At 41.8% G+C, this 24,979-nt stretch overlaps 1 protein-coding gene across 1 annotated transcript in view; it reads right to left on the reverse strand.

Moving 5' to 3' along the window:
* Nucleotides 1–24,979, reverse strand: part of syngap1b (synaptic Ras GTPase activating protein 1b) — a 102,298-nt gene that overhangs the window by 71,519 nt on the left and 5,800 nt on the right. Inside the window, exon 2 of the mRNA XM_030073456.1 lies at nucleotides 14,582–14,687. Within this exon, the coding sequence (XP_029929316.1) occupies nucleotides 14,582–14,687 (106 nt within the window). The remainder of the gene's footprint in view (nucleotides 1–14,581; nucleotides 14,688–24,979) is intronic.

Genomic DNA, 24,979 nt, shown 5'->3' on the forward strand with positions numbered 1-24,979 from the left:
GCAAAGTCTACAACCCACCTTACCTCCTACTTTATCAGGCTATCTTTTCTCCTCCTTGGAGTTGATCATTCACTTATTTCTCCTGCAGAATGCCCTGGTATTGACCTAAAGACGGTCTTTTCATTAGGCAGAGTTAGGCGCCTGTCAGGGGCAGCAGGAGCCGGCAGTTACGTGCCGCCAGCCGCTTTTCCCTCTGAACTCAGGGACTTTGGCAGGATCCTGCACAGTGCCAGTTTAGTTAACAGCAGCCCTGGGTGTCAGCTTAAAGGAGCTACACATGGCATTTTGTATTTCTCAGACTTGAAGGTGCAATAAGTAAAATTTTACAGATCCACAGTGACCATAACTCACAGCGTTTTGTGGGGTTTCTAGATCAATATCAATGACTCATGGATGGTGATCGCATTTTTAACCGCTGAACCACAGACCGGCATTACCAGCTCTGCTCTAATTAGCATGCTTACTTCTCTCTATTTTACTTTAGGATTGTGCTGATCACAGGCCACCATAAGCTGCACAAGAGATTGGTCTATGTTACTGCAATTTATTGGTCAATAAAAGTTGTTAGCTGCTTCTAACAGTCTAAGTTGCAGCTGAGGAAGCCTTGGTAGAAAGGCTACCAACTGGACCAAATGTGTACGTCACATGTCTTTAATTTTATATATGAGGAATACACTTTATGTTTTATAATTGTATGCATTTTAACTTACATTTTCTTGGCTGTTTTTGAAGGATTCTTCCAAATGGAACAGCCTTTGATGACGCAGCAGTCAGGAAATGCCGCCTACCTCCACCATAGGCAGCTATAGATTCAGTAAGAGCACATTTCCCACAAACCCTGTTGCTTCCCGTCACACACAAGATGCACAATTCAGCTGGATTTCTTGCACTGTTGCATGGTTTCTTTTATACCCCAGTTCTGCGTTACTAGACAGCATGCAATGAAGGGGCAGAAAAGGCCGGACAGAGAGACGTTAGACTGTACGATGCATCATAAGATGGGCTCAAAACCACACTGCCGCCAAGAATTGTGCAAAATGTGTTTTTGCACGTCTTTGGGGAAAAGATCTTTCATGAAAAAAGTAAAACCCAAGTCAGCGTCTCCAACTGTCCATCACAAACATCTGTTCTGATTAAAGTTTCATCTGTGTGAGCCGGTGATTTGACTTTGAAGCGAACACAAAAACCCCGGTGTTATCACTTGATTATTTCACCTCAGTTTTCTTCTTTTGTCCTCATTTGCTCTTTTCGTTCATAAATTATCACTTCCTCATTTGCGATCACCAAAGGGCGTGATTTGTGAATGATGCAACTGATTAGTGTTTCACTCTTAACACTTCATGCTACGGCTCACGATAAAATGAGTGTGAGATTTGCAAACTATCAAACCACTAAGAAAGGTATTAGAAACAAAATCAGGGAGGAACGCGCTCGCCAGTCACCTGCCAAATGTGGGCGAGCTTTGGCCATGGGTGGTGGATTTATCTACCTTCACTGAACCATCATTTAGAGGTTGTGGAGGTATTTAATTGAAACGTTCTTTGTTGCTAGAAAAAATGTCCTGTTCTGAATTACAGTAAAATGCCACTTTATCTGTGCCTGACAGCTTGAGGGATTGTGTGCCTTATTTTACTTTGAATTCCTATAAAGTCCTATTTTCTTTTTTTTGCACAATAACTTGCTACATTTCCCTAACAGAATCCCTTGCTGAGAAAATGCTACGTTCTCATCTGCATCAGTTGATTTCAATTAGCAAGTGTTCTTCAGTAACAGATTATTAAAGACTTACTAGTTGTCAGTATCAAACAAACAAAATGAATAGTAACTCTCGATTCAGTTTTAGGAAATGTTACAGACGGTACACAGTGTGTTTGATATGTTTCTCTATTTTAGAGATACTGAATGATGGCATTGCAGTTTTTTCCCTAAACTATCTGACTATCTAAGTGTCATCTCTTCAAATATGCCTGCATAAGGCCTATAGGGCTTTTGATATCATTAGATGGCAGAGTGGACTTCCAACAAATCTACTGTTGTAACCATGGGAACGGAGGATGAGGAGCAGGTCAAATATGAAATCAACCGACACTAAGAGAAAACTACTGTACAAGAGACTACCATACAATATGTCTTATATTTAACTTTGTAGCAGCTCGCTCCACTTTTGACTTTTAAACCAAACACCGAAACGTCTGAGATTCTTGTCTGCAAAAGCGGAAACTTGAAGTTGATGTTTGCCATCTTTAAAATAACAGCATTGAATCCTGGAGCTTGCACGGATGTGTCCATACAAAAGCACCTTCCGAAGCTGGCGACGCTGCTGTCGTCATGCCGACCACCTTGTCCTTGCCATTTCTCCACGGCTTTCTTCCAGTGCCTCTTTTTACTCCTCTGTCAAAGCAGCCATCTCACCAGTAGCACTCTAAGGATCAAGGCTGCTGTGCCTTGACTTCCTTGCACGTCCCACCGTCTACTTACTTCACTGCACCATGCCTGTGCTAAAAGAGCAGCTGTTACCGAGCTATTGATGATCCAAAAATGAGTTTTCGGCACATGGATGGTGACAGACAAGAGTTACAAAGATGTGATTATGTGGGTGGTCAAAGCGTTTAGGAGGGGGCTGAAGCCTGGAGGTTAGAGACGCAGGCTTGTAGCTGGAGGACTGCTAGTTTGTACGCAGCATTGCGAGTGGCAGCAAAAGAGTGAAATATATATTTTGACGCTACAATTTACAATTTACTATGTTAAAAGCATGAGATGATACTGTGTGCACACAAGATCATTTTTGCTCATTCATTTTGATTAATTTGAGGGCACAAGAGATATTATTCAGTTGTTTTGGGTGATCCATACCATCATTTCTATTGTGTGCACACAGTTTCAGAATTTGTTCAAGAAAATTGTTGCTCACATCTTAATAAAATGTACAGACATTTTTTAGTGTTTTTTTTTTTCTTTGCTCCATCGACAAGTTTCAAATTTATTTCATTTACTTGTCATAATTAACTGAACTTTCTAGACTGAAATGATTTAGTTAGTTTAATTAAATAGCTGAATGGGACTTTTGTAAGGTATGGTTGATTGGTTTATTGATTAAGTTGTACTTCAGTTAAAAATTAAAAAGGATGAAGGGGTGTTAAGGCCTTATCTACTCACCATGCATATCATGCAAGGCACTATTATGAATAAGAGACAATAAACATGCTGACAGTCAATGGGCTTTAACATTGCCAGCATGGAGACTAGTGATAGGTTATAGAGTATTGGTCACCAAGCTCTCCAATATAAGTTTGAGAAATAAGACGGTGCAGTCGCACTTCGTCTATGTTATCTTAGTGTGTCTGCATGTTTTAGACCCTTTTTAGAAAACCGCTTTTCCCGACAGGATGACTGCAGCTGGGCTGTGTAGGTTTGAAATGGTGGAACAGCTGCAAAATTTTGGGATAATCTAGGACAGTGAATGAGAAACAGTCCCTCCTCCATCTGCATCTTCTGCTGAGGTGACCCTGAGCACAGCACCGAACCTCCAAGCTGCTTCGGTGGAGCTGCTCAGTGGTCAACAGTACAAGAGTGGTTGTGCTGTGCAGGTGTGAATGTGTGTGAATGTGTGTGTGTGTGTGACTGTTTGAATGTGAAGCAGGGTGTTACTGAAAAAGGGCCAGAGCACTCCGCTAAATCTCAGCAGAATAAATGAAATTTATTTTAAAAAGGGTAAGAAAATGACTGCCATGTTGTGCGGAAGTGATACTGGTGAGCGTTTGAGCTACTCTGAGTCCTGGGGGAGCTGGAGTGTATTACCAGCTGCAAGATGAGGTTTATTCCCCATCGTAATAGGCTGCTGTGCCACATCTCCATAATGTCACCCCCATGGTAAACTGGCACAAGAGCTGGCGTTGTTTGATGTAGTGAGGGTGGCGAGCGTGCATGCATTACCGTCTGCCTGTCTGCGTCTGTGTCTCTGTGCGTGATTTCCTTGATGTATAGCTACATCAGGGCGTATGCGTCATCCTGTCAGACTTCCGATTTTTAATGCCAGCTGGAATGTAGTACCAGACCAGTTGCACCATTTAAATAAAGAATAAAATGAAAACAGCTCCAAGAAATGTTATAACACTACGTTAGGTATCCCCAACTGTACCTGATTGAAGGCATTTTTCAGACCTAAGATAAAACTGAATTAGAGATGTTAAGGGCTTCGTTGTAAGGTAGTCAAGACTTTCTCAGACCTTGAATTTAGTTAATATAACTGAAGACATCTGAAGACTTTTCCAGCCACTGTGGACATGATCTGTGTCTCACCGTAATGCTTAATGACACAGAATATTGAATGTACCCTATGCTATGTAGAGTGATATTTATTGCCTCCTGTATGTCCTTCTGCAGCATACGCAAGTTCCTGTTCTATGTGCTGTGAAGCGCTGGTTATGAGATTGTCAGCATATCTCTGCGCAACAATCCCACCAAGACAAATTCCTCCACATTAATGGTACTTGGCGATTAAAGGGATTTTGATTGTGCCAGTGTAACTATAACTATAATAGCAAGCTTAACAAGCGTTCAATGGAGACAAGATGACTGGTGTCGGGTTGAAATCTCCTCTTTGGTGAGAAGCGGCGCTTGGTGAGCGAGCCTTTCACAGAAGCTTAAATCCTCTCATCGTCTCATGGCAGATAGAAGAAGTCCCCTTGGACTAGAGAGCCAACAGAATGCTGTGTGTGTGTAGGCGTCTGTGTGTGTGTGTGTGTGTGTAAGCTGACTACCACACCTGACGCTGACTAAGAGCTGCAGCGTTGGAGAGTTGAAGGCCCTTATGTACGCTGCGCCGGTGGCCAGCTGTCACTCAAACTGGGGTCGAGCTTGCTTTTTCTTGCTTTATTTTTTTATTTTTTTATTTATTTATTTTTTTTTACTTTGTGCATGTTATTAAGGCACGGTAATATAGCAGCTTGTTATATCACACAAGCCCACAGGGTACATCACTCAGAGAGACACTTCATGTTATATAATCATTTCATTTACATAGGGTTTAACATAAAAAATTATATGTAAAAAAAAATCTTTTGCATTTAACGCATGGCATTGTTGTGTCTGCTCTGCCTCATTGTGTGAGCGAGATATTGAATTATTTGCTCAAAAGAAGACTGAAGGAGATCTTGATGTAAAGCAGGGAAGTGAGTCAAGAAGTTCATTTGAAATATTAGCCTTCATCTCTGTGTTTTTTGAATAATGTCAGACTAAGCTGATATCACTCCATCTGACTGTCTTAAACCCCCCACACAAACACCAGATGAGGAGTTTTATCTTGCCCCTGCTCATCTATTACATTTATTGGGAGGTTTGTTTTCCTGTCAGCGCAGTACACAAGTCTCTATTTTGGAAAAGAGACCCTGCATCTCAACTAACTTTTTTATTCATACTAACCTAGAAAAATAAATGTGGAAAATAAACCCCACGTCAGATTTGCCTTCATAGCAATTTCTACGCTTAGCTTTGGTTGTGAAAGTCCAGAAAAGGGGCAGAATCCTCCAAACCCCATTGCAACCATTAACCATCAGCCACAGAGGGACTGCTTCCTTTGAAATCAATGAATGATGCTCCGCTGCCTGCGTTGCATCACGACCAAGCTCAAAAACTGCCAAGGTCCATCTTTCTATGGTCGATGTACTCATTCATCCTCATACACTGAAATAAAGAGGAAAAATAGATGATACTGGATATTCTTTTTTTTTTTTTTTTTGTTTCATGACTCATGGAAAATTATTAAAAATGAACGGCGATCCGTGTGGGCTATGATGTCCAATTAAAAAGGCTTATACATTTTTCAAAGTGACAAACATACTCAACAAAAAAAGCAGATAATTTGAACTGTCTGCAGTTTGTGGCAGTGTGGTGGCGGAGAGTTTCAGCTGAGCTTTTGTTTACATTTGTGCACACAGCAAAAACACAAAAAAACACACAAAAAAGCTATTCTTATACATATTAATGAATGCAGTCCAGCCAGTGTTTCCGTCTGCTCTGCTCACAAAACACTGGCAGTCTGTGGAGCGGCTATGAAACGACACAGTGACGCAATGCTGACGGCAAGGCGACAATGCATGTTTACTGAATATGAAGGCAAGATGGAGTGCACACACACACACCACTGAGCTGTTTTGAGCTGTTTAGCTTGTTAGGTGGCAAACAGGATTGCATGTTAGTGCACAGCTGCTCTGACTAGAAATTTTGAAGCCATAACTAAAGCAGCACGTGAAATTATAAATGGTATCAGAAAGAAAATCCCAGGTGGTATGGTGTTTAAGTCCACTGCAAACTTATTGTATACTTTCACAGACTTACGACCAGGTCCAAATTAACTTTAAACTCAACTAACAAGGGCATTAGAGGAGTACTTTGTATTGGCAGAAAGATTTAAAATACAGTTTTCATAGAAATATGTCACCATAACTACTTTCAGTGCTACCTGTGTGTAAAAAAAGACAATGCATGCTGATTTAAAACTGATTTTAAAACAGCTATAAGGCGTAATGAATCAAGTTGTAATTGTTTTAATTAAGTCAATTCTAATTTATTAAATTGATTTTAATTTGATGGTAAATGATTTAATCGATTTCACCCATAATGTATAATTTCTGTATCAAGTGCTCATCATGTGCTGCCTTCAATCCCTGAAGAGGAACATTTTACACTCACGTCTTCATGGTTAACTTGACTTTACCATGAAGGCTTGCAAATAAAACTTTTTTACAGCACATGGTGAGTACTTGATACAAACATTGTGCATTATGGGTGAAGTATCCCTTTAAATTAATGTACACTTGTTTAGCAGGTGTAACAGGCAGCCAGTGAATGGCCTGTCTTGCAACGTGGCGTTTTTTTTTTATTTGCGCTGATCGGTTTATCGTCACAGAGAGTGTACGGTGACCGAGGGGGGACGAAGCTTGAAAGCCATCCAAATGTTATCATCTTTAAGAATTACAGGCTTTAGAGAATTACAGAATTACAGTGTGGCAGGTGACCCTTTTTTGGTTTATCTGCCGAAGACAAATTACAGCTGACTTCGGCGCTTGCTGGATGATAATTTCAAACCATGGCCATTGCCTCTTCCACCCAAGTCCAGCTTTAGCCACAATTTAAGCACCGCCTTGCTGCGATTTCTAAGTGTGGTCATCATTTGCATGAGCTAAAATAAAATGCAACACATCTCTGTTGTAAGACAGCTCAGGAGAGTGCAGCATCACTCAGAGCATCTATTGATCTGAGCCAGCCGACACGCAGCTGCAGTCTTTGTTTTTTTTTTGTTTTTTTTTTTCGGGAGATCTCTGTCTCCATGTCCATCAAACGCCGAACACAGCAGCGTGGCAAACCATTTGTATTCATTCCCAGCTCCAACGGCAAGACAGCCAGATGACTCAGCAAATCTCCCCAAACACAAGCCCTGGCTTCTTGGGAGGGATTTTCACTTTTCCCTGTGACAGTATCATAAGCTTTATGAACTGTCATCCTCCGGTCCTGTAACCTTGAATACACTGTAATGACGCAAAGCTCTTTTATTGTCATACCATTCAAAACTGAATCCGAGTCTGTAAGCTCAGACTGATGTTACACGGGCCTGGATCACACTGCAATAGGTTTTATTGTGCACTTTAACTGTGAAATATCTCCGCTTTCGAAAATGTCCATCCACGGCTTTCTGAACAAAGCGGCTTTTAGATTTTTAAAATCGCGGCAAGAAAATAACAGTCATAATTATAATTGCCACTTCAATTGAAAGCTTGTTGGCCTTTGCTTTAACCCGCAAATCCAGTGGCTATTCAAGTGTTAAAGGAATAAGATATGAATAGTGGAGGCTGGAGCAATTTTGCTGCACATTGTTGCAGCAGAATTAGAGGTCAAATGTAGGAAAGTGGCCTAAATCAAAGATGAGTCTACTGTACCTCACTGATATAATCATATAGCAGCAGTAATATTATATAACTGCAAATGTGGAGCGAGAATACAGCATTTCCAGTTTCATGCCTGGACTAAGTTTTCATTGATCTCTGTTGGCAGAACTGAACCTTGATTAAATAACCCTAAAAATAAATGGGGAACCGGTCCAACCACAGTTCACACAGCTGTTTGATGCTAATGCACTCCACCTTTTGGAGGCAGAAACTAGTGAGGACACTGATTTCAGGCTTAAAGCTGCAAGAGGGAATGTGGAAACTTTCTTATCATGAACCTTTGACAAACATGTCTATGCTGATGCACTAATGTTGAGATTATCCCATCTGGCAGAGGGAAAGTTTGTCACAGAGCACACTAGATTATATTGCATTAATTTAGATTAGGTTAAATTAGGTTGGGCTGGGATAAATTAGGTTAGGTTAGGTTGGGTTAGATTAGATTAGATTAGGTTGGGTTGGGTTAAATTAGGTTAGGTTGGGTTAAATTCAGTTATATTAGGTTAGGTTGGGTTAGATTAGGTTAGGTTAGATTGGTAGTAGTTTAAATTGGGTTAGATTGGAGGTTGTTTAGGTTAGGTTAAATTAGAATGGGTTAGATTATGTTAGATTAGGTTAGGTTACATTGGGTTAGACTAGATTTGTTTAGGTTAGGTTAGGTTAGATTAGATTGGGTTAGGTTAGATTAGTTAAAGTTAAGTTAGATTAGGTTAGGTTAGGTTAGATTAGATTAGATTGGGTTAGGTTAGGTTAGGTGAGATTAGTTAAGGTTAGGTTAGGTTAGATTAGTTAAGGTTCAATTAGATTAGATTAGATTAGGTTATGTTAGGTAAGGTTAGATTAGATTAGTTAAGATTAAATTAGATTAGATTAGGTTATGTTAAGTAAGGTTGGGTTATATTAGATTGGGTTAGGCTGGGTTAGATTAGTTAAGGTTAAATTAAATTAGATTAGGTTATGTTAGGTAAAGTTAGGTTAGAATAGATTGGGTTAGGTTACATTACATTAGTTAAGGTTAAGTTAGATTAGAAAACATCAGTGTCCTCAATGCAGTAATTTCCTGTCCTGCATAAGAAACACACAGGCAGTTTGCCCTTGACTTTACAAGGGTGATATTCAAGTGTATTAATGAGTGTATTTTCATTATATTAGTACACTTTGCACTGGTATTGTGTTGTTATAGCCTTGCAGCTTTATTGTTTGTTAAAGACATTTTTGTGAAACACTTACAGAGTATTAAAGTGTGATTACAAAACACTCCACACTCCAGTGCGTTTTAGCCTTGTGTGTTACCTTATCGAGCCATCAGCCTGCAGCGGCACCTATAAAGATAAAGGGCAAACTGTACAGCTATTATACAGCATCAGGGCTAATTTACATTGTGTCATAATATTATGTGAAGTTCACACGTTGTAATATGCATTCAAACTGGGCCCAGCGTGTCACATGTGTCTGTTAATTTGAGATAACTAAAGAAATGCCTGGGATCTACAAGGACAAATTGGGGGGAAAAAAATCATGGTATGTTTGAACTACTGTTGCTGAAAAACTTTTCAGCCAAAGTTATAATGCCAATCAGCTTTGTAGTGCCGGAAAATTTTCCCTGCGGCTAAGTCATTCAGATAATAAGGTTTCTTTCAATAACAGAGCAGCATTAGATGAAGTCAATTTCCAATCTGAACACTAAACATTAAAGGCCAAATTCATTAATGTGGATTATCACATCCCATCTTGGAGAGGCTAATGAGGGAGAGAGGGGAAGAAAATTAAAGTTTGCTTTTTGTTTGCCAACAATGCATCTATCTACAGCAACATTACTTAAAAATAACAAAAAAAAAATGAAGTAAAGAGGATTGTTCATCTCATTGTGTTATATAACTCTGCCCACTGACTGACCTGGCACTCCAATTTCTTGAGTTTATAAACATCTGATTGGGTGGAGAGGGGAGATTTTGTTGTGTGATTGGACTGCAAATTAGACCGAACCAGTGCTTACATTCCCATGCCCTGCTCCTTAAAGCAACCCACCGAGGTACTGGGAGGCTCGTCAGTCAATTTAGCTGTTCAGCGGTGAAAATATGGTAAGAGCAAGATGCATAAATCCATGCAGGACAATAACACCACCTTTTCTCTGACAATCCCTAACTCTCAGCACCTTTACCTCTGGATTTGAATTGTGCTTCTACCAGCAAAAGTTGCGAATCTTTGCTTAAATCAATACAGAGAGTACTTTAAAGTGCACCGAATGTATCTGTATCACCATTTCACTGTAATAAAGAGTGAAGTGGATGACAGGCAGGGATATAGTGGTGGGTAAACACACCTAAACTCAATTTACTCATCTGTCTATTTGCAGAATACAGCCTCATCACTTTTTTTTTTTTTTTTTTTTTTTTTTTTTTACCCTGAAATAAATCTTCATGAGATGAAATCCAGAATATACATCATACAGGAATAGTATCAACCTGATGTCAGAGATGAGGATTGGATCTCTAAAGTGGGGGGAAATAAATTATGCATTACAGAAATAACTGACTTTGTTTATGATTGTGGCTGACTGGGGTTCATAACTCAGCCCCACTTTTTTTTTTTTTTTACCACTGCGCTGCATCACTGACAAAAAGCATGTTTCTGGAATGATTGTTCAACGGTTAACACACTTAAAAATGTTTACGCCTTGCTCTAATTGTAATTATTAACTAAAGAGTTTCATTCACAAATAACGTTTTATGCAGAATGCAGATCCATCATAACAAATTAATAAGGACTAATTCAGCCTCTTCAAGTAGAACCTGGATATTATTAATGGTGGTAACAAAACATGAAACACGTAGGAGGGAGCAACCGGTTAACTTTTTTTTTTTTGTTTAGTTAGGAAATATCATTTTCCCCTGTCACAATCATGAAGCGCTAATTAAGCCACGTATTTGCATAAAATGCTTACGCCGCACTGTAATTATCCACAAAAAGTTAATGTCTTCATCATATGATAATTATATAATTACGTTTAAGGTACAAGGAAGTGGAAAGAAAAGGAAATAAACGACTGCATCTGCACAGCTTGCTCTGTTGTGACACTGAAGTGGAGCCAGGAAACCTGCAGAGACATTGTGTGTTTGGCCGAGCGCAGATCTACGGCCAAATGTCGTCCATGTGAGTGTCGTTACATCAGACGTCCAGCTGAGACTGTTGTCAAATGTCCCCGTGCGTCGAAGCCATTTTTTTTTTTTTTTTATTAATAACGAGTCAAGGCTGGTGTATCAGGGTCTTTGGCAGCTGCAGTGCCTGGAGTTTGACCTCATCATCTCACAACATGGAAGTAATCGACCTTATATTTGGTTTGAGACTCTCTCGAATGAGCCAAATGAGGCTGAATTGCTTTTTCGGTCCTGTGTTGCTCAGCGGATGCCGACATGAGTAGGGGGTTGTTTCTCACTGGGGGCCACCCATGATGAAAATGTATAGACTCTACTGTTAGTATGTTAAACAAACAAACCAGTCCCGCTAGAGGTGTGTAGAAAAGACCAGCAGGGTACATACAATTAGAGATGACTAAATACATGCCCCAAAATGTGATGGTTCTTGAATTTATTTCCAAATGAGCTGCAATTGTTATTTACTGTCAATAAAACTTCATGACATCAAATAAGACCTTAACTCAAATGTGCCACACTGTGACTGTAATTCAGCTAGTTCTTTAATCAATCCGAGGAGGGTGAGTACTATCCCGATAAAAAGACGAGTCTCTTCCACGTGTTTTTGGAGGTGGAGTCTTTGACGCTGAAAAAGTTTCATTTCTGGCACTGCGTTGTTATGTTTTGAACATTTTCTTGCTTGGAAATGAATTGTTCAAAGTCTTTCCGGGCTGTAAACACATGCAGCTCCATGTGTGTCTGTGAACTACAGCGCTGCGAGCGACCATGAATGCAGATGTGATGGGACGATTCCAGCTGAGACTGTTCTGACCGATTTAACACTGATGAAAATCTAAAATACACATTAAAATTTAAAATAACCACAGTGATCAGATTTTTTTTAAAAGTAACAACACATAACTATAATCTGATTACACTCATTTTAAATTTTAATGCATTATAGTTACTCATATTTTGTATTTTAAATATGTAACACTGTTACATGGATTCTGTTATTCCCCATCTATGCACGGCAGAGTGGTTTTATAGGCTGAAACATGTTTGGAGACTTTTGTTGGAGACTAAAGGCTAAGTTTGTAGCAGTGTGAAATGCGAGGTGTGACTGCATGTGGTGTGACTAGCACACATGCAGGGGTTGGTGCCAGTCACAAGTTGGTGCTAATCACAAGTCTTTATGTTGAAAATCTCTGCTCTTGGGGCTGTTGGGAGCCTGTTGCTGCCCCCCTTGTTCCTCCAGTGACTGCACTGGAAACTGGATCTGTTCACTGGCGGCCTGAGAGGGCAGGACCGAACACGCTATCAAAGATGAAAGAAATGTTTTCTCTTTGGCAAACTTCACCCCAGAAACCTTGTGCAGTCATCGTGCCACAGTGGTCCCTGGGTAGTTAGTCCAAGAGCTTCTCAGTGTCAAACCTTGTGACCAGCTGCACATGCTCGTCACGAATGGGGCTACTTGACACCTCGATCATGCAGGTGCGTCTCAGCAGAGACAGGGTGTGTTTAATTTGCTGAAATTGAAAAATTGATCTAACCTTGATTGGCTTCCACAGCAGGGCGACACTAAACTGCCACTTCTGCCTGCTAAAACTGAAACCTACCAGCCTCCTGACTAAAAAGTGAAACTCTGACCACCAAAATAGTAAACAAACCAACCTGCCATCTATACAGTTTCATGCTATTGCTAGCAGGGCTTAAAATGTCATTGCCAATGTCAAAGTCCGAGGCAACACCGTGATATTAAAATAGCTTATCTCATTTGTGTAACGCTCCCATGCATCCGATGCTTTTTACACCCGTCTGGCTCAAAAAGGAACATTTCCAGATTATGCAGCATCATATCTACGCACACTGGCTCCTCAAAGTCTTTCTCAGCACCATCAAATCTTAGACAGAATTAGCATTATCACCACGTCTATCTATGTCTCAGTTCAACGTCAGAGGTCAGAGATTTGACAAAATGGGTCATCATGTCAGAGGCAGCTCCCCTGAGACTCAATCCATATCTGTGTCCCTATGATGGCTCCCATTTGCTTTTTTGCCGATCTGCTAATTACCGACCGCCTGGGGCCGATCAGTCTTTTTTGGCTTAGTCAATCCCTTGGGGGGTCACGATATGCACGGCACCACAGATGGTCCATAATAGTGTCAGTACACTATGGCCTGCAGCATAGCGTGCTAGCATATGTGAGCAGGTTTACAATGCACTTACATGCACGCAATATGAACTGGCATTGCTGTATCAGCATATGTCAAAATGCAGCGGGACCATGTCAATCGATGTGTCAGTTCTTGACCGCTTTGAGATCGGGCCGCTGCCCATGTGCAAGTGAAAATTGAGGGAAATATTTATTTTGTTGAATCAGCATAACTGTTCCGGAGCAGAGAGGCATCAGCAACGGCAGAATCATAGACGGAGGATGCCACAAGGGAGGCCCTTAAAATAGCTGAGTGAGACGGAGAGGTGGAGGCGAAAGTAGAAGGAGAAACTGAGCAGGACATTTGTAGAGGGCCCAGAGAGACTGAGTCAGGCAAACAAACAGAGGAAGCAGCACTCAGGGGGTCAAAATCACAGAGTCCGAAGAGAGTTGGAGAGGACAATGCAGATGAAGAGCGGGAAAGTTTAAAAGCTTAAGAGGAAATGGGGAAGAGAGGAGCTAAAGTGGCAGAAGGTGGAGATGTCTGAGAAAAAATAAGAGCTGTAGACAGAGCGGAGGCAGGAGTAAACAGTTATCAGACATAGGCAAAGACTGAAAGAGACAGAAAACGCACAAGATATGTACATTTACTGAGATATCAAATATGAGTTTCATTCCAAAACAAGATAGCTGATGAATCATCTAACCTAACAAAAGGATCCCTGATAGAATACTGGTGGAAAGAAAACAGCTGCCTCAGGCTATGATCAGATAGGACGCCTTTATCTCCTGCTCAAATACAGAGCTCAGCTGTGAGCGTCACGAGTGACAGTGAGAGCAAGAACTCAAAGAGTGCAAGGAGCGTTACATCATTCACGTTGCTAGGCAACGATCTAATTACCTTTATAGCTAGCTAACCTGAACGAATAAAGGGGACAATATTACTGAAAATAAAAATGGAAAACATAAATTTGCACTTGAAGAAGAGGATGAAGAGTGCAATTCAGTACAGCACTTTCCTCCAGATAATTTTTTCTGTCTGATTTTACGTAACAGGTGGCACGGTTAAAGTTGAGATGGAGTCGTGAGGCATTCAAAAAACTCACCATTGTCCATATTTCTCAGTCATGATCACTGGAAACAACTGAAAAAAAGCTGTTTGCATGTTCAGAGGTGTAACGTGATCACAGCGTTACCAAGCTGGACTGGATGTGACGCTGATGCATGACGACCGCTGGCAGGGAAGTGAAGCCCGCTATGTTTTAATATCAAAGCTATCAACTACATTAAGAGCTTGGATGTAACATTTTGGAATGAAACTCCTGAAGTTAAAGGCTGCTCTGCTCACCCATCTCGGGATGGTGCCTTCCCTCAACAGGAACGCTGACTGTCCGCCGCAGTAGCTTGTTCCTGTGAGACTCTGAGCGCCTCTCGCGCATCAGCAAAGGATGTACCTGCACACAGAGAGCACAAGGTCAATACACTCACACACACACACCACACACCCTGAAGCACTGTAAAGAGCACTTTACACACTCTGTAATGCCGCACACGTGCACGCGCACACAGACACAAACGCGCACAGACACTTATATTCTCTGCCCACTCTCTCTTTCCGTCTATTTACTGCACACACAAGGAATAGCCAATACATTTAGCTGCAGAGGAAGACAACTGAGGCTGCATTTATCTTACTTCTCAATTTTCTTTTAGTGTTCTTTGAGAACGTTTAAGCTCAGAAAAACAGTTCATGAGAGGAATGACTGAATTAGCCAGATAAGTATATAGGACAGATTCCAAGAGCTCCACTAATCTCAGCATTCAACTAAGAGAGATTTAACTTGGCTCAGATTAGATGTTTATCATTTTCATTATGCCAAATAGATTTATATTACTGGAAAAACTTGTAAGACTCCCAAAATTGTGGATGAACTGATGAAGTGCTGAGACAAAGACACTAATCAGTTTATCTTGACAGCGTGTTTGGGGTTTATATGAGGTCTGACGCAGCACAGCAGGCCGCCATTCTTAAAATCTGCTGGCACACTTTTAGCATTCACGATACATAAGAGCCATTCTGACTTTGCTTTGCCGGGAAGAGACAAAGCTAGTACTCAAAACAACATGGGATTCAAGATGCCATTTTTCCAAGATCTCATCCGCTGCAGCAGCTCGTAGTATGATACATCACATCTGCAGGCAAGAGAAATATATAATTAAAACACACACACACACACACACTTCACAGCACAGACACATTTGGCCCCACAATCCCTGAATTCATAAAAGTGAGCCTTGAGGGAAAATAAATAGGAGAATGTGCCACACTAATCAGGAGCACTAGTCCTTTTAAAACATCACAGAGGTTTATGTTACATTCACAGAAAATATGGTGCATACAAACCGATAAATCTTAGTATTTTCAGCACTAAACCCCAGTTCAGAAAGAAATAAAAGGCCACGGCAGAAATATTGGGTCCAAAAGAAGATATCAACCATTTGAATAAAGTCACACATCTTCTAAGAAAATAGCAGATAGCTCAAAATTAAAACAAACGAGAAAGACTGAGTGATTGATTTTGCTTGTCCAACATGGATATACAGTCTTTTTTTGCAGATGAATTCATGTCTCTGTCTCCTCTGTGTCCTTGCCAACATACAAAGGGCGAACTCGAGGAGTTGGTGAAAACGATTCCAGCCTTGTTTGTGTTCTGGCACGACGCTGCTGCGCCTTCCAGTGTGTCCTATTGAGACGAGCTTCTTACAGAAATGCAACATTGGAGCATAAAAGAGCTGGTGTGAACACAGAGAGCCAAAGTCAGAGGGTGGTACTGACTGCAGAGTGCAGCGCAGGATAGTGCAGCCTGGGGGACTTTGGGGCCAGGCCAATAACCGAGAAGGACACCGGCAGGTCACTCTGAGCCATATGTCCCACAAGACAGCCGAGTGCCATTCACTCGGGAGGAACCCTGCTAAGACGAGCTGAATGGCGGTGTGTGCGTGGTTTTTGCACGTCTGCATCTGTGAGGCCTGCGTGGTATGTGCACACACACGTTTGCGCATCTGAGAGAGAGGGCACATAAAAATTTCATCCGTACACCGGTGCACTTCAAGCCACTGCTATCTCCTGCTCCCACGCTACATCTGTACCACAGTGGACAAATGTAGACACACACACACACACACACATAGAGACACACAGATAAATGCACCTCTTTCCTTGAATAATCTCCAGTCGGTCCAGCCAACCAGAAGATGCTTCCCGTTACAGTGCCAGGATTGTGTTTACATGAACATCTCTTTATCCCGCTTAATCTCAGACAAGCATCATGAATCAACCTCCTATCTGATTACTCCACTTTGCTTTTCCACTTGGTGCATCCAAACCGCACAATACAACACGCTGTAATGCATTTGCTTGCCCGGGACCAGCATATTGCTTGTTGCGACGAAATTACAGTACAACCGCGCTGATGAAAAATGTATCTCGCAGCATCCATTCTTTATGAGTCCTGCTCGAGCATGCAAAGAGCATGAGTGTTTTACTGAGTTGTCTTATCCCTTTGTTTGAGCAATTATGCACTGAGAGATTCCATTTTGCGGTTTATCTATTTTTAACGAAATGCTATGAGCATGACGCGCGCAATGTCAGGGCACATTTTCAACATGTGCTTGTAGGAATTCTTTAGCCTTTTCGTTTCATGCGATTCAGCTCGACGACAGGCGCATAACAGCGATCTAACAACTATCTTGAGGAGCAAAATATGTTGAGGTTTTATTCCGTGAAAGAAGACGCATGTTTCTACCCCACTAAACCAAAGACGGCTTCACACCCTGGCTGTAAAATCTCTCTTGAATGCTTGTGGAGACTTTTTTTTTTTTTCACCAGTCGAATATTAAACTGTGTTTTTCCTGAGCAAATGCACCATATTCTGCGCCCGTTGGCTACAAGTAAAATAATATTAAGTATTTTCCTAATGATGTGTTCACGCTATAATGAGGAAGCAAAAGAATGGGATGACATCTTGTTGCTAAAACTTTCAGAGGCAATTTGTGACGGAAGGTAGGAGATATCAGTCCACAAAAAAAAAAAAAAAAAAAAAAAAATCCCAGTTGTGCTGCTTGTAATTACGGCTAGGAGGTATAACGTGAATGGTTTCTCCCAGTTGGCAGATTGTAATTTTAGTCAAATCTGATGATGTGAGTGTGGCATATCCCTAACTAGGGGGTGAGTGAGGGGGCTGGTCTTTGAAGCGAAGTCTCGACGGAGCAGGGGGAATATTAAAGCTGTAGCCACACACACGAACGCAGATCCTCCGCGAGAACAAAGTGGTGAGTTCCTGATGTCAGCTGCAATTTCATGAATTCGCCGTAATATGTGTATTTGCTTCTATTTGGGACTTGATTTTCATTGTTCAGTTAAATAATGTGAGAGTAGACATTTTTGCATTGCCTTGTCAGGGCCGACTCCCGGTTTAATGCATCACTCCTGATTGGCAGAGACAGCTACAGGCTTGACACCGGTGTTACGCTCCTTCCAGCTGCCGCAGCTGTCGACGGGCTCCTGATTCGCACAGGCGCTATCACAGATCCCGATCGCTTTATCTGCAGTGAACTACGCTGTACCCTTCAGTCTCTTTGCTTGTTTGCAATTTTACAACAACAAGAACTGGATTAACAGCCTGGATGCCAGAAGCTTTGTTGTTATTGTTGTTGTTGTCATAAAAATTGCCGAGCAAACACATCTGGTGCCATCATGGGCGGCTATTAGACAATTAATGGGATTTATGGGCGCCTTCATGTGCGAGGTGAGAGCTTGTACATCTGATATGGACAGTGTGAGCGTCCCAGGTGATTAGCATTAAAGAAAGCTGTTTGGAAATATCAGGTAACCATAGCAACCGAGCATCCATGACTGCATGCATTTTCAGTGGGTTTTAAACAACTGCAAGGAGCAAATATCAAAAAGTTGCTTTCTACCCCAGCGGCAGAATGATATGCAGGGAATCAGAATCGATCAATCTATTTTCAAACATTTTTCATTCACCCAAACTACATATCGTTCTGCTTTTTCCTGTCAACAAGCAACATCATTTGGGTTTCCTCCAACATTTTTGTCATCTTGAAACATCACAATGCAGAAACTCTGGTTTCACCAAGAATTACGAATTTCCCTCTCGTGATTATGACTTCGATGTGGTACTGCTAGTTATGCAAGCTACTTTTAGTATAATATGTTTCATAGTATACATTAAATTCACTGTGTTTTTTACTAACCAGAAGTAAAGGAACAGTTACAACAGCACCATGGGACCTATGTGTAGGTGTATTTTTCAACTTCAAATTTGGAAAACAGCTACCTAACAATTACAAATAAATAAATATGTATCTCAACAGATTTCAATTTGTTTTTGGTTTTCATGACATTTCCATGCTGCCCCCTGAAACGGCAGAGACGTTACTACGCTGCTCCCTCTCCACAATGTCATGCTTTGTGTGACAACATATCATTCACTATCTTCATAAATTATATAAAATCCATCGTGTAAAAGTGTTATTTGGCCATCCAATGCCGCAGTAGTTCTATATAATGCATGTTCTTCTTCTTGTGGCCTTATATTAAATGCTGCTTGAGAAACACTTTCAGGGTGCTCAAATGATTTCCTCTTAATCTTGGTGTGAAAGGAAAATCAGGCAATGAGGCAATTAGTCATGCTATAATTTCTGTTATATGATTCCGGTGGGAAATAAGTGTGCTTTATGTAAAACACGTCCCGATAAAGGTCAAGTGTGCACCAGCGTGGGACTGTCGGCACATCTGCATGGACCCCGGCTTTGCGATGCCCGTGATAAAGCAAAATGCAGGGAGTTTTAGCGGTGGATGATAGGCTTAATCATTGTGTGATCTGTTTGGCATCCGCTTGAATTTAATGAAAATGTAACTAAATGTAAAAGTTCTGTACCCTAGCCACTTACTATCCATAAAAACCTCTGTCATTTGTAAAAATAAATAAATAAATAAATAAATGCTACCAATAATTTGGTTAAAAAATCGCTCTCCCTTGTAACAGAATGACACACTGGTATTCAGCCAGAAAAAAAGGAGACCAGGCTTCATTTTAAACCCTGCTCCTCTCAGTGCACTCAGCTTTCCTCTAAACTTCTTTCAATTGTCTCTGCCAGATGAAACCAGGGAACGGCGTTCGAGAATGGCCGGGCTCTCTGTTCGGCTAATTGAATATGTTTTACTGCCAATGGGTAACAATAAACCTGGATTAACATCACATTCTACCATCTCTTCATTGATCAAGACCGTAAAAACCTTACGTAGAGCCGCTTTATTGTGACCGTGTTGCTTTATAGGGTTATCAATACATGCAATTAGCGAAGTGCTTGCATAATGCAGGATTTCAAGCACCGTGCCAGCTCCGATTTCCATGGCAGAGGAATCGAGGGAGAGGGGCCTAAAACTATGGGAGTGTAACAGACTCAGACTGCACATAATCTCACTGAATGTTTTTCACTGATACTGAAGGGGAAGTAGTGAAGATTTTCAACACGGTTTAAGTGATGCTTCTTTCTGTCCAGATCTTCAGCTGTTGCCATGGAGTCCAGAAGAGACAAATGGGCTGCGTTCACTTTTATCTGAGTTGTGAGAAGGTTCCAAAATAAGCAGTGAGCAGAGGCATAGGTTTGGGTCTTTTTTTTTTTTTTTTTTTCAATAAATCAACAACACTGGATGCTTTTTACTGACCAGAATTTAATCTCCTCATTTCTGATTTTCCCTTAAATTTCCCTTAAAAATTGACCTCCAGGTTTGAAAAACATTTTTATTATACCACAATATTACATCCATATTCTGTATTTGTTGGTCACGGTGCTTCACTGAATCTACATCGCACTTATGCTGAGTGAAATCATTCAAAGCCAAGATGCCATTGTTTTATGGCTGCACCATTACCTCAAATAGAAAATATCTAGTTCTTTGTGCATCATTTTATGCGCATTTCCTTACAGTTCAGCAGGGCATATTTGGTATGTTTGCAAACCTTGGGATCTCCACTAGAATTTAAAGGTCTGAGGGGCTGAACAAAGCTCAGCCATGCAGCATGCATTTGTAATGACAAAGCCGCCGATGGAACCGGGTTGAAGAGGCCAAGCTCGAGGGACCAAATGTTTTGCAGGATGTGCAGAGATGATTTAAATTATTGTAAATGCACGGCTCCAAACAAGTTAAATTCTTGACTAACCAAGAAGTACTACAGGCATGCAATCAACTGTCAATACTACCCAATTACATGGAGCTAAACATGGTAATTTCCCTCAATCACATCCACTCAAACAAGAACAAGCCCACTCACTGCTTCCCCTACTGCTCTCTAATCCAGTGCAATTCATCACTGACAACTTGACTCATGGAAAAGACCCAGAATACCTTTGTACCCCACCTTGACACATCAGCCCACCAATAAGCATCCCACCCATGCTTCGTGGGAGGAGGGGGGACACCTGGAGAGCTATTTTTAGTCTGTGTGTGGCAGAGTCTGATTGGTCAGAGGGGCGCGGTGAGGACAGCAGGGACTGCAGCTGGAGACGTGACATAACGCTGGCACCGAGGCTGCCATGAGTGGGCACAGAGAGCTGGCAGGGCTGCACTCAGCATCCACTGAGAGGGAGCATTAGGGCAGCACTGAAACCTTGGAGAGCAAGGGGCATGTGCTAATTTCAGATATGGGTTACAAACATAAAAGCGGCTGGCTCCAATATCATCGAGCTGCAGGCACGGAGACCGCCACATCCAGTTTTAGACCATCAGTTTTGGACAAACACTTTGTGAACTGGTTAGAGATGGTTAAAGGTGCACCATGCAAAAACTGTCAATGCTGGAACTCCAAATCCCCTAAAAAAAATAGGATTTTTTCCCCCATATGAAGCACCAATGTCACATTCATATTTGATATCTGCTGGATACAACGGCTTATTGAAATTACATCATACTTATAATGTGGGAAATATTCAAAGCCAAGATGCCATTGTTGCATCATTACCCATCAAATATACAATATCTACATGTCCTGTGCATCATTTTATATACATTTCTCTGTATTTCAGCAGGACATATTTGGTATCTTTGGAAACCTTGGGATATACACTTGAATTTAAAATAACTTTCTGCGGGTTTGAAAGAAGCTTGGCTGAATAGTGATGACAGACCCACAGACAGGAGCAGCTGAAGCCACGAAAAACACGGAATGAGGATGTAATCTGATGCTTAAGTCTACGTGGTTCTCATCGTCATAATTCACTAATAAAGCTATGATTTGGCAGAGTGCACCTTTAAGTTGGGCGTGCATGGGATTCCTCTGGTTAAAGTTAGAGTTTGGTCTATTTTAATTGATTTGCCTGCTTCAGGAGCATTTTCTCAGCTCTGTCTAAGACTGTGGTGGAGCTCCACGCCTGCAGCTTGATGTGCGTCAGCTGGCGTGCGACTGAAAATATAATCACTTACTTTAAACCATTTACAAGAAAAAAAAAAAATCCACCTAAAAGCACTTCAATGCTGTTAACAAAACAGCTGTTGGTGAGGAACCTCGCACCTCCAGGCCAATTCTATTGATTAGCGGTGTACTTTTCTTGTTCCTATCGCCAAGTGGCTGATGTGGACAACTTGATGTGAAAGCATTTCCAGCAGCTCCAATGGACTTTGACGGCAGAATATCACAGTAATCTAAAACATCGCTGGTAAACAACAGGTTTTGGTGTCAGCGCCTGCGAATCAAAAGAGCAGGACGCTTCCTTCCAGACTACCCATTTGGCACCGCCGTCCAGCAATCACACCGAGAGAAATCTATTGTAGGAGAGGCTGAGATACCAAATTCTCTGCTGACAGGAACCTCAATATACCAGAATGCAATGCAGCCACAAGGCACGCTGTGTTTTGTGTGAGGGCCAAGGCCGTGATCACAGACGCTTTTTCTCGACTGGAAAATCTCTTGCTCTCTTGCTGTTGCTGTACTATTGCTCCCTCCACCTACACGCATAACCCACAGCACAACGCTCGCACTTTCAAGCTATTTCTACACCCTGACGCCCGCCACCTTTGATTGAAAGCAACAAGTTCACACCCCTCCTCTGGACACAGCTGAAAGTCAGGCTCGGAGACGTGGGAAATCACCGACTGGAGGAGAAGAAAGCGAGGCAGGTTGAAGGAAAGTGGGTACACCAAAGCAAAAACTTCAACATTTCATCAAAAAAAAAAAAAAAAAAAAAACGACTGCTGGAATGAACTAAGCATCACGGATTGATGATGTCTCACGGTGTGAAAAGCGTCCGAGGGCGGATGTTTCATTTAAGATCCGGGGCCACGTTGGGGTGTTGTTGACCCTGCCTGGTGGAGCAATCACTTTCTTTCAGTTAGAATTATAAATGGCATGACCAGATGGGCTTAAACGTCTGTGTCAATACGTTTTTTGATTCGAATTTTAACAATAAGGCAATTAAAAAATGGACATGATTTTTTTTTTTTTTGTAAATTCAGTCAGTATGTTGCGTCAGATGATGCAAGGCAGATGCCAACTCTAGTGTGGACAGGAGATGGATAGAGGGAGGGACGGAGGTATGGGGAGGGGTGGTGTGAGTGAGTGTGTGTGTGTGTGTGTGTGTGTTTGGAGGGGGGCATAGATCTGAAGGGTGGAGGGGGCTGGTCTTGCTCTGCCTGGCATGGTGAGTTGAGCAATGCTGCAGGCTGGCTGGCCCATACCATATGTCAGTACTGCTTCCACAGGCCCAGCTGTGAGGAGAGGGGAAATATGGTGGGACATTGTGTGTGTGTGTGTGTGTGTGTGTGTGTGTGAGCAAGAGAGAGAGAGTGTGTGTGTGTGTGTGAGTGTCAGAAACTTAAACACAGTAAAAGAGAGAGTGTGTGGGAATGACAGAATGAGAGAGACAGAGAGTTTCTTAATGAGAAAGAGAGAGTCTGTTTGTGTATGTGTGTGTGTGTGTGTGTGTGTGTGTGTGTGTGTGTGTGTGTGTGTGTGTGTGTGTGCATGTGTGTGTGTAATCCTTTGTGCGTAATCTATTACTTCCTAACAGGGCACTGATCAAACACTGCTGGGACTCACTAGGTCTCAAACACACACACACACACACACACACACACACACACACACACACAAACACACACACACACACACACACAAATGTACTCATGCACACATGCAGGCAATAACAAAAATTTGATCAGGCTCATGCACAAATACACAAATAGATTCCCACTTCAACACAGACAGAAAGAAACACACACACACACACACACACACACACACAGATACCAGCATCATGACAGGCAGCTGTGGTGGCCAAAAGCACCAATTGTCCTTCAAACCCTCAATAACGTCCTTTCACGGACAGATGCTCCTCCTCCACCTGACCTCAGGCACTGGCCAGAGTAAACGGTCATTAAGACACACAATGATCCTGCATACACACACACACACACACACACACATGCACACACGACAGAGCCCACAAACCAACACGGATGACATTTTGACCATTTTTGGCCTTTCAGACACAGAACCAGGGGATGGTGTTTTGCTATTCGCAGAGCATCTCCACACAGCCGCGTCGATCACGACTGCCTTTATTTATCAGACGCAGGTATTTGAAAACAAGCGTGCCACACGAAGAATTTGCCTATAATCTTCTTATTGTCAAGAGTTTATGTCATGAAATTTGACTATCTGTGGTTGACGCTGCAACATAAGCAGGATAAAGATGCTCATGATTAAAGTTCGGGGACAAATATTCAGTCGGTATTTCCTTGTGAGCGTTGAATAATGAGCGCTGAGAGAGACGACACACAAACAAATTACCCTTGCACGGTGCCTGCAATAACAGAGGTTAGCCGATTCTACTGTCGCACTAATTGCAGCGCCAGACATTTACGACGTGAGTATAGCCGAGGTGGTTTATTCTATGTGTTTGTCGACACACGGGGCACGGGAAAAGTTCAAGCCGCCCGTAAGAGTCCCTGTCCCACACGAGCAGACTTGACAAACCACAATTCCTCTTAATAAAAATGATAAATGGCAGGGGATTGCTTTTAAGGTCATCTAGATCTGGCAATTGCTCCTGGTAAGCTGGCAGGAGACAAATTAGGCCCAGTTTTCCCCTTTCTCTGTGCGCCTCTAAGGTATTCAAGAGAGAAGTTTGTACACTATCCACAGGGATGGGCAAATTAATCAAATCGCTAAGATAAAAGCCGTTTAATCCCTTTGTATGTAAAGGATGACCTTTTGAAAAATGTTTAATTTTTTTTTTTGAATGAGAGAGGGTTTCAAGTTAAATGGCATGTAATAGGTGCTCTGGCACAACATGTATGGCACCTGAGTGCTTTTCACACGGCCTCAGGGGTTTTGATTAGCCGTCTAACTCGAGCCTCTCTCCCCACCCACATAAAGTTTGTCCCCACCCGCGTAAAGTCATTACATAATTAATCTCCTACACACACCTTTCTTTTTTCTAAGCTGGTTCCCCAGGGTCATATATATATATATATATATATATGTGTGTGTGTGTGAGCATGCCATCCACTTCAGAGCCGCTCTTCATGCACTGTGACTACAGCAGCTACAGGCTGAAGGCACCACCGTGCTTTGGCTTATTTGCTGACCGGCTCACACTCTAATGCTTTCAATTTCAGTACCAATGCTGCAACTGCCACCACCAGCATATGGCCCGGGGA

This window comes from Myripristis murdjan, chromosome 16 (assembly GCF_902150065.1).
Source record: "Myripristis murdjan chromosome 16, fMyrMur1.1, whole genome shotgun sequence".
In the NCBI taxonomy this organism is placed as follows: domain Eukaryota; kingdom Metazoa; phylum Chordata; class Actinopteri; order Holocentriformes; family Holocentridae; genus Myripristis; species Myripristis murdjan.